This window comes from Saccoglossus kowalevskii, chromosome 12 (assembly GCF_978046115.1).
Source record: "Saccoglossus kowalevskii chromosome 12, keSacKowa6.1, whole genome shotgun sequence".
Lineage (NCBI taxonomy): Eukaryota > Metazoa > Hemichordata > Enteropneusta > Harrimaniidae > Saccoglossus > Saccoglossus kowalevskii.
In genome coordinates, this window is record NC_140652.1 from 8,594,585 (window position 1) to 8,612,205 (window position 17,621).

At 33.4% G+C, this 17,621-nt stretch overlaps 1 protein-coding gene across 1 annotated transcript in view; it reads left to right on the top strand.

The window, feature by feature from the left end:
* The window catches only part of LOC100371844 (cleavage stimulation factor subunit 3-like), a 53,143-nt gene extending 36,674 nt beyond the window's left edge, over nucleotides 1-16,469 (top strand). Inside the window, exons 6-20 of the mRNA XM_006823926.3 lie at nucleotides 376-502; nucleotides 1,467-1,544; nucleotides 2,534-2,696; nucleotides 3,499-3,608; nucleotides 4,539-4,655; nucleotides 6,108-6,182; nucleotides 6,664-6,807; nucleotides 7,488-7,590; nucleotides 8,138-8,207; nucleotides 8,518-8,614; nucleotides 9,078-9,176; nucleotides 9,861-10,029; nucleotides 10,441-10,535; nucleotides 12,256-12,316; nucleotides 13,209-16,469. Coding sequence (XP_006823989.2) covers nucleotides 376-502; nucleotides 1,467-1,544; nucleotides 2,534-2,696; nucleotides 3,499-3,608; nucleotides 4,539-4,655; nucleotides 6,108-6,182; nucleotides 6,664-6,807; nucleotides 7,488-7,590; nucleotides 8,138-8,207; nucleotides 8,518-8,614; nucleotides 9,078-9,176; nucleotides 9,861-10,029; nucleotides 10,441-10,535; nucleotides 12,256-12,316; nucleotides 13,209-13,393 — 1,693 coding nt within the window. The 3' untranslated portion in view covers nucleotides 13,394-16,469. The remainder of the gene's footprint in view (nucleotides 1-375; nucleotides 503-1,466; nucleotides 1,545-2,533; nucleotides 2,697-3,498; nucleotides 3,609-4,538; nucleotides 4,656-6,107; nucleotides 6,183-6,663; nucleotides 6,808-7,487; nucleotides 7,591-8,137; nucleotides 8,208-8,517; nucleotides 8,615-9,077; nucleotides 9,177-9,860; nucleotides 10,030-10,440; nucleotides 10,536-12,255; nucleotides 12,317-13,208) is intronic.
* Nucleotides 16,470-17,621: the final 1,152 nt, after the last annotated feature.

Here is a 17,621-nt window from a genome sequence, read left to right on the forward strand (position 1 = left end):
AAGTGCATATACTTTTCGGGACAAACAGAGCTTTTTACATAAATTTAAATGGCAATAGCGAGATATATGGGTCTCATATAAACAAAAATGGTGACTTTGACTGTTTGCAGATCAACAAGAACAAACTGAGACATTACAAAGCTTTAATTAGATTTTTTTTTAGGTGATTGGAAGATATTGAAGGAATCACCGACGGTAATTGGTGAAAGTCATGCCCAGGTTAAACCTCATACTTGTGATTCCGATTCAGAGCACATTAGATTGTGGGAAAATCAATGTTTATCAACACAACTATCGCACATGCACAGCATGATGACCATCACCCTTTAAGTGCCGGATGTATATGAATGGTATTTATTTATTTTCTCTTGGCAGTGAAGCGGTTGGTTCTTACGCTGAAAATCAAAGAATCACTGCAGTTAGACGGGTATACCAAAGAGGGTGTATTAATCCTATGATCAATATTGAGCAGCTATGGAGAGAATACAATACATATGAAACGGTAAGTCAGTGTTTTTATTTTAATTACTATTCTTTGATATTCAGGTTAATTCATAACATGAGTTTTGTAACAATGGCTTGTCAAAACAAGGTTTGAATTCGCATTCAGATTATGTAGTTTATGCAGAACACTGATTTTTGTGATCTGCAGATATTAGAACTCTAACCTGCTTCGAAGGCCATCATGTCTAATCACCAACTCAGCATACTTTTCATTGTTGTATTCACTCAAGTCCACTTTACTTTATTTTGGGAGATTCTTTTAAAATCAATTTTGGGATTCTGTTGAGTTAAATTTTCATGAACTGTACAAAATCCAAATCCCTTTGGAAATACATATCATGGGGCATGTACATGCAAATATATTTCTGCACTCTTTTATATATACTTATGATGAAAATGAAAAAATACTATTTCATGAAATATAGAAATTTATTATGCTGCTTTATCATGTAACTATCATGATGATATATGTATGAGTTAATATATCATAGTACATATACATGTATGTGAAAGATGATAAATTACAATTACCAGTTGTACATGTATATGAACAAAGATGGCGATTTTGACTGTTGCGCGAACCGACAAGTACAAACCGAGACGTCACCTGGCTTTAATTAGGTAATTTCTTTGGTGATTGGAAGGTATTAAAGAGTCACCAGTGGTAATTAGTTCATGCAGCAGACAGGTCAAAACTTTGTGGGAAAATTAATGTTTATCAACACAAATGCCACATATTCTCAGCACAATGGCTACTGTCCTTTAACATGGGTTCAACTGACATGGCAAAATGCCTCAAACTATAGTATTTGCTCTACTAGTAGCGCACTTACGTAAATTACAGAGGTGTTTCTATGTTAAAAATATCTAATATTTTGGGTTTATATGCCATTCTATTGGAGGTGAACTTCCAATTACTGTATACATGCTCTATCTTTTGCAAATATACATTTATTTTTCAGGGCATTAATCCAATAATTGCAAAGAAAATGATAGATGACCGAAGTCGAGATTACATGAATGCGAGAAGAGTTGCTAAGGTATACTCAATATACACTTCATATACATGTATAACGGTTCATTTGCATGAAATTAATATTCACCTGTAGGCATTCATCAAGAATTGTTCATATCACTCTGGTCAAATTAACATTTGCATCTCTAGCAGTTCAACAAAATATCTCACATGGCAATTTTTCTGTGTAGCCTATTAGCTACATTCAAAGTATTCAGAACTATACCCTGCAGGCATCCAATCTTAAACACTTGGAACAACAAACTTAACTTTGTTACTTTTCCCAAAATAGACCTGCTGTCTAAATGTGTGAACAAAACCAGTGAGGATTTATGTCCATTTGATTCAAAATTCAAATATTTCACCAAAATGTTGAGAGGCACCTCTAATAGAGTTTTATCTCCCAGTAAACATATTAACACTGGTAACCCATGATTCTCTGATGCAATCCCTGAGATTGACACCTTCCCCTTTAACATGAAAAATTGTGTCATTCAAAATGTGAAAAAATATCTATAAATATAATATCTATATCTATGAAATTATGTTTGAATATTGAACATGCTAAACATAAAATGTACCTAAGAATTTATGCAACAAACTGACAATGGAAGACTAGGATCATTTCCTCATTGCATAATTCATAATTACCATTTCCCATCTTACTGCAACCCACCAACCTAAAAAAAGACACTTCCAGTCAACTACTGTGACAATAGATGAAGTTTTGAGATCTGCCATTACCTTAGAAACTTGTGCCTCTGATTTTAATTTTCTTTGTGTGGGGGAGTTTATTCCACCACATAAACATTGGATTGCTCTTCAAAACACCAGGAACCAGGGAAACCAGTGAAAAAATTGTGCAAGCCAGAAACCCCCCTCCCCCCCATTGTAGCACGGAAACTGACTGATTGCGCTATAACTCAAAACACGTTCGTTTTATTTGCATGCTGTCTGCAATCATAGAGATTTATTTGCATACAATTAAAATATAAATTTTATTTCAAAATACAGGAATATGAAGTAGTTACAAAAGGATTGAATCGTAATATGCCATCAGTGCCCCCAACTGGTACTCCAGATGAAGTAAAACAAGTCGAATTATGGAAAAAATATATCGCATGGGAAAAAGCAAATCCACTAAGAACAGAAGATCAAACTTTGATTACAAAAAGAGGTACAGTTATTTAACTATATTGTTGAAAGTATTAACAATTATATATATTTTCACACCCCTATGAATTCCTGTATATTTGCTTTTCATATCATCTGTGGTGAGAGTGACTATAAAAATTGATATGATATCATGTACCGGGTGTATGTAATAAAACGTCTCTTTGGTTCTCCCAAACTATATTTTCAATGGTGACACTGTGCTCTTCAAAAATGCACAATTCTGATGCAATGACAACCAAGCATGTATCAAACTGTGAGATGAATTCATATGTATGTGTATTTGTGATAAATAGAGTATTTCCACCACAAGATCACAAGTTGTGTGTGAAATTGATTGTAAAAACAGGACAAATAAAGGTCATAGGAACATTGGGGTATTTGGGGGGTATTTTCAAGTTTAATAATGTGCTATACATATTCAATTTTGCTGAAGTAAGGGTTTCTCCATGCCATACTTCCATCTGAAAAATTTGCATTTTGACATTCAACTATAAAAAAAGAAATTCAAATCAAATCCTTTGTGGTAGATGTTTGTTTCACACATTTCTCACAATACACAAGATTTCGCAGTGAACGTAAAATAACTTGTTGAAAATACTTCCTGGGAATGAATTGAAACTTTGTTTATGATTAAATTCACATATTGTTTATACATCATACATTGTATGTTCATGTGCACATACATTTTTATCACCGTTTGATTCTAGATGGCCGACTGGTGGCCATACTTGGTAAAACACTGTTCATTCACACTTTGTACACAGTTAAACTTTAAAAAGGTAACCTTTTTTGTTTATTTCTAGTAATGTTTGCATTTGAGCAGTGTTTATTGTGTCTTGGACATCATCCTGATGTCTGGTATGAAGGTGCTCAGTATCTGGAACAAGCAAGTAAACTCATGTCAGAAAAAGGGGTAAGTTTCCTACCTCGACTGTAAAAAGTCAGCATACATGAAATCACTATATGCATGACCGCTACAGGTCACACATCTTGGTACTTTCAAAAAGGTATTGTAACTTAATACCTGCCACAATTGCTGTTTTTTGGCAATTGTGACAACATGTATTTGTATTCGAGGTTTGACTGATTTGATATTTGAATTTGGTTTGTTGGTGATGTTTTCACTAAATCAGCAAAGTACTTGCTAATTTTGTAGCAGGGAAAATTCTTCTGGCATTCTATGACACAGAGTGGCTTTTGTGAAATATTGTCTACTCAAATGTCGTAAAATCTTGAAATATCCTAGTAGTGAAAATTATATGGTTTTATACAATATTTCAAGAACAGGAAACTGTTATTCTCCCACTCAGTCTGCATTTGACACACATCAAATCAGAGAATGCATACTACAAACATGTTACAAAAATTTGTAACATATTATCAGATATCATAGCATATCAATCATACAAGATTTAACCTTTTCACCACCGTATTTTCTGCACTTTTTTTCTTCTTTTCTTCTTTTCTTCAATATTTCTGGAAGTGAACCCTAATTTTGGAGCCAACAGACAAAATTTGAGTCAACTTTCAGTTTTTACTCAAAACATTTGGCTATTTTTGTCCTAATTTTTTTAAGGAAAGTGCAGACTTTAACGGAGTACTACATTTAACGGAGTACTGTATTTTGGGAATTGTTCATGAAAAGAGGGAATTGGAGCTGAAAAGGTTAAACATGATCTACATATTTATTCAGTCATGTGACCAAGTTGCTAACATATATACTCAGTATAGAAAGTTCAGAGCTATGAGACTCCACTTTGATTGCATGATTAAGTTATCAGATATATATTTACCTCTGGTTTTGTTATGTAATCATGTCATGTCTCTTATTATCACCATTCAGGATGTAAATAATTCAAAGATATTTAGTGATGAAGCCGCTACTATTTATGAAAGAGCAATTACGACATTAATGAAGAAAAATATGTTACTCTATTTTGCTTATGCAGATTATGAAGAGGTTAGTTTTTAATTTGTATTTTTTTTTATATATATACCTGTATATGTGCCAGACTGCAAGAGATCTCTGCATGACAGTATAAGTTCTCATATTCAGCCTGTTATATGGTATTATTATTCATCTGTCACCGTAACACCATAAGTTACAGCGTGCCATAATTTTGAGGTGTTTTATGAGGTATTTGCATCCTACCATATTATGAAATGTGAATTCCAAATATGGAATGATTACCCAGGTATGTTTGTAAGCATCCTCTAATAATAGAAACAAACATGGCTGCCACCAGAGTTTGACCGGACTCCACACAAAAAAAGTTTGCTGATTCTGTTCTAAACATTTTGGATTTCACCATTCCCATGGTGTATCCTTGGAAGGAAAAGATGTATAATAATAAGGTTATTACAAGTATACCTCAAAGTATGTACTCAGAGAGTATGGCGTGCATTCTCCAGCTGTACTGTCTTCGTGCATACTTTGAGGTATCCTCGTATTAACCTCATATTATTACATGGCTCTATACTGTAAAATACTGTATTTTCGCTGATGGAATGATTCAGTGAAAATAAAATCCAGCGAATATACCTTTTTTCCTATATTTTACATTCAACTTATCAGCGAAAATTAATTCCAGTAAAATAACTTTTTTTACAGTATGTGAAATTTACTCCCTAAAAAAAGCACATATATCACCAGGTAACAAAATTCAGCTGAACTTTGGTGATAGCTGCAGTTGTTCTCTGCATTGCAATAATCCATAGCAATGATCAATACAGTATTAACTTGAGTACATACACAAGATGATATCTATGCATGATATCTTACAATACTCATATGAAAACCAAAATGTCATAAATTGATCCTGCTTTATGTGCGTATCATATTTTTCAAAAAAATTCAAAGACAATTTGTTTGGATGTACAAAATCAACATAAACTGAAGCAAACTGTTTTGTGTTAAAGAATTGTGCACCTCTATTGTGGCACAAATACATTAGACCAAATAATAAGATCTCATATACAGTATTTATATAGTGCTACACATTACTACCCTGGTTAGTTGGCCTGTCAAACTTATTTTCAATCTCTGAGCTGTGATTGTATGCTCTCCAGGTGTACATGGGTTAGGTGCCAACATTCCATACCAGGTTTCCATTTACGTCTGGGTAAAAAGAAACCGTAGGTGTAAAGTACATGTACCTTGCCCAATGATACAGTTTTGGTTGAGTCAGGTTTTTCCAAGGTGATGAAGTTAAATATTAGTTGTGTTCTGCTCACAGTTCCTTTACATGCTATGTCAGACTGTTTTTGTTTGATGTAAATATATTCTGTGTTGAAATTTGTTCGTGATACAATGCACAACACCGAGATGGGAAACATTCAAATGTCGCATGTGTGCATACTTGTGATTCTGAGAATTTAGTCACATTTATTTTTGTATTTTTTTTTCTTTCAGAGTCGAATGAAATTTCAGAAATCTCACAGTATTTACCAAAAGCTGTTAGCAATAGAAGATATTGACCCAACACTTGTAAGTAATGCTATATTAGCTAATTAGATCTTAAGACTGTGTAATAGATATGATATTTAAAGTATTATTGTAATTCTTGGTAAATTTTCCAGAATATCAAATTCCATGCAATGACAAATTGATGATTACTAGAGTCCTGAGTCTCTTTAACCACATTTCTCATTCTGATCACTGGAGGATGTTTTGGACATAAGAGCATTCTCTAAAATTGTCTACATAAGCTCAGTTTCTTGTTCAAGAGGTTCAGTTGTCATTATTTTACATACAATTATGAAAGTTTTCCAGAACTTATGAATTGGCGTTATTGTTTTGAGTGTCTATCATAAATTCAATGTCTACTTTTATCTGGTTCATTATGGCTGCATTGGGTATAAGAGAGACGGGAGAGTTGGATAGTCAAGTCTGAAACAGATTCAACATACTCAAGACAAAGCCTCATTTTTAGATCATTTAATATTGACATGATTTATTCCATTGTCAGGTACATATTCAATATATGAATTTTGCGCGGCGTGCTGAAGGGATCAAATCAGCTAGGATATCATTTAAGAAAGCAAGAGAAGATGCCAGGACTCGATATCATGTCTTCATTGCCGCAGCTCTTATGGAGTATTACTGTAGTAAAGTAAGTTGATAAACCTACCACTAGAGGGCTTGTACATACCACTAGAGGGCGTCATTTTGATCATAAAAAATGTAACACATTAATAATAAAATAAAATAATAAATAACACAAAATTAACTTTTTATTGGTCATCAAAATGGTGAATCCAAATAATATTTTGTTTGTAAAATCCAAAACTGAAATTGAGGACAGTTACAGGAAATTTAAAAGCTCATGTTGGTAAATCTGCAGTGAAAGAATCATATAACAAAACATTGATGCCGCTCAGTTTCCTTTCAAGTCTAGCTGTTCGAAACAACTCCTATCAGGTTTCAAACAAGTAATTTTTCGTCGACATTCATGACCCTAAATTGGATATAATTGAATATATGTGACTATGAATATTACAGCATTGATTTCAGCCCGCAATTATGACAATTTAAATTGCATATGTGTTTGATGATTTCATACACGAAAGGCACCACCAATAATCAAGGTAAATCTTGTGGCTGGGTCACCTGACATGGAACTTTAAACATATTTGATACAGATTTGATACTGTAACAGTTTACTGCAAAACTGAAAATATATTTGCACACAATTACTGGTAAAAACAAAAATCTAGATGCGAAAGAGTTACAATTAATATCTGACTATGTATTTGTTTTTTTCTGAAATATTATTTTCTTTTTATTTCCCAGGACAAACAAGTTGCATTCAAGATATTTGAACTTGGCCTCAAGAAATATGGTGATATTCCAGAGTACATTTTGGCCTATATCGATTATTTATCACATCTCAATGGTAAGTGTACTTCCTTAATTCTTTGGCTTTTGTCATCATTCACAAAGTCAACTTTGCTGTTATTTCCTTGGTTATTGTAAATCTCAAGGAAAATATTGCATGAACATAGCCCTTGAGAAATTATCTCAACACCACAAGATATAAATATGACTGTTTCTATTTTTGTTTACCCATTTAATTTGTTCAAAAATCAAGATGTTTATGAATAATGTGATTACATGACATAATGCTTAGAAATGTCATTTGAAATGAGTGCTATAGAGAATTATAGCCATTTGGGCTGATATCAACAAAGAAATTATAAAAAAGTACCAAATATTGTTTCAAAATTATTTTGAAAAAAAATTAAGAAGCTTCTGGCTGAAATTGAATGTTATGACAGAACGCCATGATGTATATGGAAGTTCATTTTACGTGTGATGTAGTGTATCCTGATGCTGTACTTTCATGAGCAAAGTGAAGTATGGATACACCACAAAACATTTTTCTTTTCTCAGTTGTCTCACCCAGTGTGGTATGTAATCTCATTCTTTGATTTTCTATACAGAGGACAACAATACAAGAGTTCTATTTGAGAGAGTTTTGACATCAGGAAATCTTCCTCCTGAGAAATCAGGGTGAGTTCACACATCAACTTTGGTATTCTTTTCAATTTTTTTTTTTTTTCAAAATTTGTCAGATATTTTAAACTAGATCTGTTTTATTCAAACTTATTCAAACTGCAGCTCTAAAACAAGCTTGTATAAACCAAAAATGTTATTTAATGTTTCCCGGTACTGGATAAATAATATAGGATCTTTTTGAAGGTACACTTCTGTCATTTATGTAAATACATGAACTACTAATTGAGACTACTGGAGATGCACTTCTTGTAGAGAAAATTAGCATCATTGCATTTCAAATGTCATTGTGGTTTTCTTTGTTCAGAGAAATATGGCTGAAATTTCAAGACTTTGAGTCAACATGTGGTGACCTGGCCAGCATACTGAAAGTGGAAAAAAGAAGACATGCTGTTTTCAAAGAGGTATGTAAACAATAATAATGTATTATTATATTAATGGTATCCTCATGAAATACATGTATCACCAGTCCTGTACAGTCAAACCAGCCCAATATGGTATCCTAGAATAATCAAACCAGTTCAAATATCTATTACACTTTCAGTATTCTCAATATGTGGAAAAATTAAATGACTGTGGTTTTCTTCAGTTATGTCATTTATCATGTTGCACACACTGCTTTTTCATCCTTCAATAAATCAATGGTTCAATTGTTCACGTGACAATTGTTTAGGGAAGAACTTCTGGACACGTACATGAAAGCGCAGTTATTTTATGTTGAACAAAACATGCTGAGGGGTGGAATTTAAGCCTCAGCAAGGTTTGGGTACCTATGTTTCAATCAGAGTGTTCAATATTATGATTGTCCTTGAGAATCATGAGAAGAATCATAATTATGATTTTTGTTTTTGTTTTTATATATTCTAGGAGTTTGATGATAAAGAGACAACATTATTAGTTGATAGGTACAGATACATGGATCTGTATCCATGTTCACCGGGTGAGCTCAGAGCATTAGGTTACAAGGTATGTATTTCAGTGCACTTGAGGTATGTACACAAATTTACAGGGAAGGATTCTTACTGTAAAATTTGTTTATTTTAGCTAGAATTAATTTATTCTGAAAAGATTATATGGGTGTTTTCAATGATTTTCGATGAGTTGAATGTAAAATATAGAAAAAAGGTATACTTGTATTCACTGGATTTTAATTTTACTGAGGTATTTCAGCAAATGTGTCAGCACATTATAATGGCGCATCTCACCAATTTTGACTTCTGAACTTGTAAAAGATAGATTTCATAGATTTGGCCACCAGTGTACCTGAATAATCTACATAATGATTATTGATGGATTGATGGTAAAAATGAATTAGAAATTGTAACATCAAGCAAAATCATAATTAAATTACTGTTCTTTGTTTGAAAGCTACATACGTGAAATCAGATTACCGTAAAATAAGATCTTATTTCATCATTTCTTTCTCATTTTTGGTGTCATTTTATTTTTCCTCTTTGACTGTGAAACCCCTGCTTGGGGTTTAATGGTGAGACCAAGAATAAATAAAAATAATGCTAAATAAAATTAATACAAATAATGAAAAAAAAATAAACAATGATGAAAAGTATGATAAAAAAATAGATGATCTTTGATCTAATCTGCCCAGGGATGTATTCCCAGAATTCACATTACAGTCACTTAACTTTACAGGATCTTTCCAGGAAGTTTGCCCCTCTTATTCCCATGCCAACCGCTACTCCCCTAATCACTGCAGCTAAACAAGACAGTGTGCCACAAGAAGAAGAGAAAGAGGCAAGGCCTGAATATCCTAAACCAGACCTTCTACAAATGATGCCATTTAAACCAAGAAAATTTGCACGTAAGTATTTTGTCAGCTGTATTGTGAATGACCAGAAAAATTGATCATTTGGCCTCACATAAAAAAAAGCGATTTCAGGTCAATTTGTTTTTTAAAAATCAGAGTTGTGGCAATTATTCGTTGTTGTTTTTTTGTTAAAAGATTTGATGTGCAAACTATTTGCTTGTTTAATCAATACGTCAACAGGGAATGCTGTGCAGTGGTGAAATAAGTGCTAAATAAAAGAATGGCCCACACTTTTTTTTGGTTGTGTGCACACTTACCAGAAACATTACTTTTTTGTTAGGCCTTATCTCCTGTTGCAACAAAACGACATGATTTTATCAAAACACAAATTTGTCACCTAATATATGTGTTCAATGTAGTATGATAGAGTAACCATAGCCATTTTTTTTCTTAATAATTTCTTAGCTGTTGGATCACATCCAGTGCCAGGAGGAATATTCCCCGTTCCACCAGCAGCATCTCATCTTCTGACATTACTTCCACCACCTATATGTTTTCAGGTACGACATGTTGTTCTCTAGCTTTCCATAAAGGAAAAGCCAAAATAAAGTACAAAAAATGAAGCACAGTTGGGGATTAAAAGGATATTTAGTTCCCTGCACTTGAACTGTGTTCCATTTCATGCTGGATGTTGTTGAAAACTAGATTTATGTTTTGTCTGTTTATCTGTCTCTAAAACCGATTTCATTTCATGAACATGCCTGGACAGATTTTAATCAAAGACAGAGCACCATGGTATAGATATGCACATTGAATTCTTTTGTTTTTTTGACATTTAACCAACAGACATTTCTCATTCGTGCCTGGGCTAAATTTGGTATTAACATTAGTCACATTGTTTTAATTCCAGATTTGATTTAAAATGTCCATCTGGTGGTAATTTGTGTTTTTTTCTAAAGTGGTTTACAATTTTCTCAGATGCACTTTCATCAATTTTCATTAAGGGACCAACTATTGTCAATAATTTAGACCTTAGAAGCTGTACCTGCTGTGGTTGATGCCATGGCTTTGAACACCAAAATTGTTCAACATGTTCAATAGTTGAGAACAAATTAGATATCAAAACTTAAGACACCACACCTTAGGTGAAGCAGTCTTGGGTTTCAGGCATATTCAGTGGGTTTTAAATTCACAGTTTTATCAGTTAGATAATGTGTTCTATGCTCAATTTTACATATTCACTGGGTTTAAATTTAGCTGATTTACCATTTCAGACATATTCAGTGGGTTTTAAATTCACGGTTTTATCAGTTAGATAATGTGTTCTACGCTAAATTTTACATATTCACTGGGTTTAAATTTCACTGATTTACCATTTCAGGCATATTCAGTGGGTTTTGAATTCACGGTTTTATCAGTTAGACAATGTGTTCTATGCTAAATTTTACATATTCACTGGGTTTAAATTTCGCTGATTTACCATTTCAGGCATATTCAATGGGTTTTAAATTCACGGTTTTATCATTTAGATAATGTGTTCTATGCTAAATTTTACATATTCACTGGGTTTAAATTTCGCTGATTTACCATTTCAGGCATATTCAGTGGGTTTTAAATTCACGATTTTATCAGTTAGAAAATGTGTTCTATGCTAAATTTTACATATTCACTGGGTTTAAATTTAGCGCATTTTCCAGTCAGCAAAATAAGCAAAATTAAAACCCAGTAATATCTGCATGAAAACACAGAGACACATGCAGGTATACAGAAATAAACGTATGGTCAGTAGATCAAGTGATCAAGGGTGGTATAAAATATAAAGGCATAAGCATTTGTTGTGTCTCATGGAGATTTCTTTTTTCCTTTAACATTTTTACCACCAGTTCCCAATTTTCATCACAAATTCACAAAATAGTCCCATATATTTAAAAGATTGGAAAAAATAACCAATTATTTGAGTGAAAATTGACTAAAATTGTGTCTTTTGGCTTCAAAATTAGGGATCATTTTCAGAAATACTGAACAATACAAGACAAAGCTGCAGAAAGGGTGAGAAAATCTGGTGGTGAAAAGGTTAACTGGCTAATGAGGCTTTTACATAAAACATGCACAGCACTATATTTACACATAAACACAACACAAGTGCACATAATCCAACAATTACATTTATGTTAGATTATTGTCGATAAATTTCTTCATTTTGAGATATGGTATAAAAACACTATTCATTTTGTCACTATAAATGTACATTGTAATTGATAATGTCTCTTTATATTACAGGGTCCATTTGTACGAGTAGATGAGATAATCCAAAAAATAGGAGAATGCCAGATACCAGAAGGTAGTGTTTTATGTTGTATTTTCTACATGTATGTATCGAATACAGAAAATGATGTGGCAGAAAGTTGACACACAAACTCATGAATTGGCTAACAGCTTGTGTTTTAACACATTGCCTGCTGAAAGCATCCACTAATAGCTGATAGATATGGTATATAATAGCATCAGTGGGTGATGTATTAAAGCGGAAGGGTGCAACCTGTGCACACAAGGGAATTGAGTCCCAAGCGATGATAACAACACACTCTAAAACGCAAAGGCTCATGGGTATATGCTTGTTTGTAAACAATGACAATCTATGGCTATCAGACGCATACACAGGTGACGACTCCCCCTCTTTAACTAAATGATTAATAAACACTACTCGGATCAATAAATTTGATATATAATATTTGTTAATCGTTGTCCTTAATGAGTATTCAAAATACAATAAGTAATCAAGCAATGGCTCTTTATGAATAGCATAGTAGAAAATATTTAAACATGTAGATAGAACTTAACATAAGAACATGCACAACAACTATGAAATGGAATCACTGTAAGATTCCACAATAGAACATGTATATGTGCACTAGGTAGTAAGCTCAGGAAATGAGTTGAACAGTTCCCTGTGTTTTGTCAGTTCCAAGGCATACAGTTTTTCTTTGGCGAGCCTGATTTGATTCTCGTTGCCATTGACAACACATACACCAGAAATGGACACATCTGTAATGTTATGTCCCCTAGAATTAATTCTTCTTGATGATTTTGCTTTATATAAAGTTTAGTTATTTTTTTTCATCTTTCCAATAAAAGGCTCTTGGAATAATATTTCAAAACAAAAATCATTTTGTACCAAGCTCTGCAATAATCTAGTATAAATATTTTTATATATGATTTTTGTTTTGAAACAGTTCCTGTTTCTGAACCTACTGAGAATGGTGTCAACAACGAGAAAGATGCTTCCTTGGAGAGTGATCCGAAGAAAAGAAAACGAGAGGGCTTAGCAATAGGAGATGACTCAGATGATGATGATAACATAATCCAAGCACCTGCACATGATATTTATAGAAGTAGACAACAGAAGCGTGTCAAGTAGTAATTTGAATCCTGGCATCAAGTTTGTTATTCCACTGCGGGCTTTGATGTACAAGATGGCGTGCAGGGTAGATTTGTACAACAAGAAGTAGCATGGAAATTTTTAGTTATTGAAAATATGTAATGGATGGATACTCAGGATGCATGCAGTAACAGATTTCGCTTTGAAATCTAATTTTCACATGTACATTTGCCAGTTGGAGATGTTAGTTTTGTCTGTATATAGTGGGCATTATTTTGACAGTTACTGAATGCTTGCTTTGAGTCTCAAAGTCATCTTCTCTTGCACCATCCACAAAGTAGTTCCATTTTTAGTATGTTTTTGTACACAGGAAATGCTGACAAAAATTTTAACTTTTTTGATCAAAAACTAGAAGCAATGTCACATATTGTCAGTTTGGTCCAAGACTAAGATATTTAATTCAGTGAAAATAACAGAAATGTGAACAATTTTACCCAATTTCAAGTGGGAAACAACAGCATCTAACTTTAGAAAATCCATTGATGTTTCGGAAAAGTCGTTTACTGGTATTGTTTATTGATATCTGCAGATGATATCCATTTAATTTCTATTGATACATGATAGTGTTTGCATTAATTTAGTTGAAAAAAAAAAATTCCCTAACTCATTGCTGAAAATTTGGGCACATTTCTTTTAGTTTACCCAAATTTTCATAAACACTTTGTTAGTAGCAAGTCAGAGTAACATAACATGGGGCCCAACATATACAAACTAAATTAATGTGCATACTTCCAGGTATCAATGAGTATAAAATTGATACTATAGGATTATAAAAAATGATATCATAAATGACTTTCCAGAAGATCAAACAAATTTACAAAAAATAGTTTGGGCATTAGTTAGCATTTTAGTTTTGTTGTTGTATGATATAAATGTATGGTACTGCACAGTATTGTTAAACCTTCAACAGTTTCCTGGCGTTGTCTCTCAAAGTGGTGCTCTGCAGTGATTTTAAAGTTGTATAGCTAGGTACATGTACTGCAGAGAATAGTTTTAGGTTTTTTTTACTGATCAAGACAAGTAAGGGCTCACTTTGTTCGAAAATTAACATTTGAAAATGTAAATAATTATACCAATTTGTTATTAGCAAGAGTGAGATATTCTTTTCTCATCATACCAAGCTGCTCTCCCTGACCAGCAATGGTACATTCCAGATATCCTTCTCTCATAATACCAAGTGGCTACCCCTCATCAGCATTGGTAAAATCCAGAAATCAGCAGCAATGGTACAATCCAAATATCATTCTCTCATCATACCAAGCTGCTCTCCCTGACCAGCAATGGTACATTCCAGATATCCTTCTCTCATAATACCAAGTGGCTACCCCTCATCAGCATTGGTAAAATCCAGAAATCAGCAGCAATGGTACAATCCAAATATCATTCTCTCATCGTACTAAGGTGCTCTCCCTCAGCAGCAATGGTACAATCCAAATATCATTCTCTCATCGTACTAAGGTGCTCTCCCTCAGCAGCAATGGTACAATCCAAATATCATTCTCTCATCATACTAAGGTGCTCTCCCTCAGCAGCAATGGTACAATCCAAATATCATTCTCTCATTGTACTAAGGTGCTCTCCCTCAGCAGCAATGGTACAATCCAAATATCATTCTCTCATCATACTAAGGTGCTCTCCCTCAGCAGCAATGGTACAATCCAAATATACTTCTCTCATTGTACTAAGGTGCTCTCCCTCAGCAGCAATGGTACAATCCAAATATACTTCTCTCATCGTACTAAGGTGCTCTCCCTCAGCAGCAATGATAAAATTCAAATATACTTCTCTCATCGCACTAAGGTGCTCTCCCTCAGCAGCAATGGTACAATCCAAATATCATTCTCTCATCATACTAAGGTGCTCTCCCTCAGCAGCAATGGTACAATCCAAATATCATTGAATAATCTCAACACCATGAAAACAATGTACAATTTTTGCTACGTAAAAAAAAAACTGAATAATAACTAGGTTTGCATGTTTGTTTTTTTTTAAAAAAATTGCATTTTATCATGCTTTTTTTATTTCTGTGTTTTGTCGTTAAGATGTATTATTGCTGTATGCAATGTGATAGCCTCATCAATGATGTATGGGATTAAGGTTTATATGTGATGAATATTGTACGAGAAGCAAAATCTAGTGTTTTGCGAACGTTTGAAAGCAATCCCTTTCCTTGCGCATTAATCAAACATAGTTCTAACCAATAGCATCACAGAACGTGGTAATAGTTCTATAGGGCCCTCTCACCCATAACTATAATTCTAACCCTACCCCTCTAGTTACCCTCTTTAGGTCACTTATAATCATTTCGAGGGGCATATTGAATTACATTGAGGGGCTGAAGTGTTAGAGTTAATGTAGGTTTCTCTTACGTTTTTGTGACCGTGTCACTTCTTCAATTCACGCATATCACAAACATATCCTCATCTTTCAAATCCTTGGTCTCGTAATATGGTAACTGTTTGACTTCTTATTAATACAGAGTGCTGGGTAATTATTTGTTCAGATATTAACATATACGGCAATCAATCAGACTGAAGTCCTCCTGTATTTAGAAGTTCATACTTCAGTCCACAACATTGCCATATTTGGGAAACAGTTGTTCTATCATCACATTATGGTCACCATTGGTCCACTGTATCAAATAGAAATTCATTATGCCTTATATGGAAGTTCTTGTCAGCATCAGCATCATTCATCTTATACGAGGATCCATTGTTATCAGTACTATATATAGCAATCTAACTCTGTGAGTACTTCTTCAAACAGAACTGCCACCCAAACCCCCCACACATCGAATAAGGCATTTGGTAGGTAGCATTGCATTCAGCTAAACTATTCTGTCATAGTTTGGAGAGCAAAATCAATAGCTGTGATTAACCCCCTACCCCAAAACGTTTAACACCCTTAAAAGTGAGGGTCTTCTAAAAATTGCCTGTTATTTAATTATGTACATTTCTTCTATGATTTGTAACCTAACAAAACTAAGCTACTGTTTTTTTCTTTGAAAATATTTGTATAGGTGATACATTTTAAATAAAGGATTTTCTATAAAGAATATTGAGTGTACCGGTAGTGTTTTTTTATTTCCAAACATTTTAGTGACTTGTGTGCAAAACACACAATGAGAGACTGTGCAGTTACCCTATCTGTCTGCCTGTTCCACTGATACTGTATTTCAATGAAACTTGGTTCACAGAATGAGATGCTCTGGGAAAATACACAGACCTTCCTTTTTATTGAAGTTTGTGCATATTAATGACCTAATTTGCATATTAATACCCAATTTTTAGCTGTAATATTTCAAGAACCATCCAACAAATAAAACTTAAGGTAGAAGCCCACTCTTATTTCCAAGAAATGTTGTCGTAAATCACATGACAGCATTCATTGTGTAAAATCATGCAGCTACTGTCCCATGAAATAGCACTTCTTTGTGTGTTACAGCAACATATTTTGGGAATATATTATTTTTTTCAGCCTGTCACCATCCTACAATTGAAGATGTGACATATCTTTGTTAATATCCTTATATTGCTCGTAAGTACAATTTATTATAAAATGAATAAATTCTGGGTATTTGAGATCATGTATAGGCTTCTACCTCAATACATAAATGCTCTGGGATAATAATTTGTATTGCAATCCATGCATATTCATTTAAATTGTACAATTTGTAGTTGTTCTACAGGTATCTCAAGACCCACTGTGCAGAAACACTGTACATAGGTGATCTGAGGTAAACCACAAACTATTATTTTTGGTTGATATCAGTGCATATTAATTGTTCATTTACAATTTTTGTGTTGATATCTCAAAATCTGATCAATAGATGCTTGGGGATAATCCACAAATATTATTTCCTTTCCTGTTAGTATTATCTTTAGTTTTGTGAATCAAATTGCTCTTACATTGTCCATCACAAAAATCTTTATCAATTGAAATGTTTGTTTCAAAAATGTTAAATTCAAAGTTAGTGGTATGCAAATAATGGCTGAGGGGTGATAACATTCATTTGGCTGATGAGATAAATTTGTGGGGGGGGGGGGCACCATAAGGAAACTGTACAGTTTGTATCATCTTTAACTACTTTATATTAATTAGATTATTATTAATTAACTTTATGTTATTAAGATGATTGAAATGTCCCTCATATGAATTTCTACAATACCAAGATTTATAAGTTGTGTGATCCTGTATGAAATGAGAA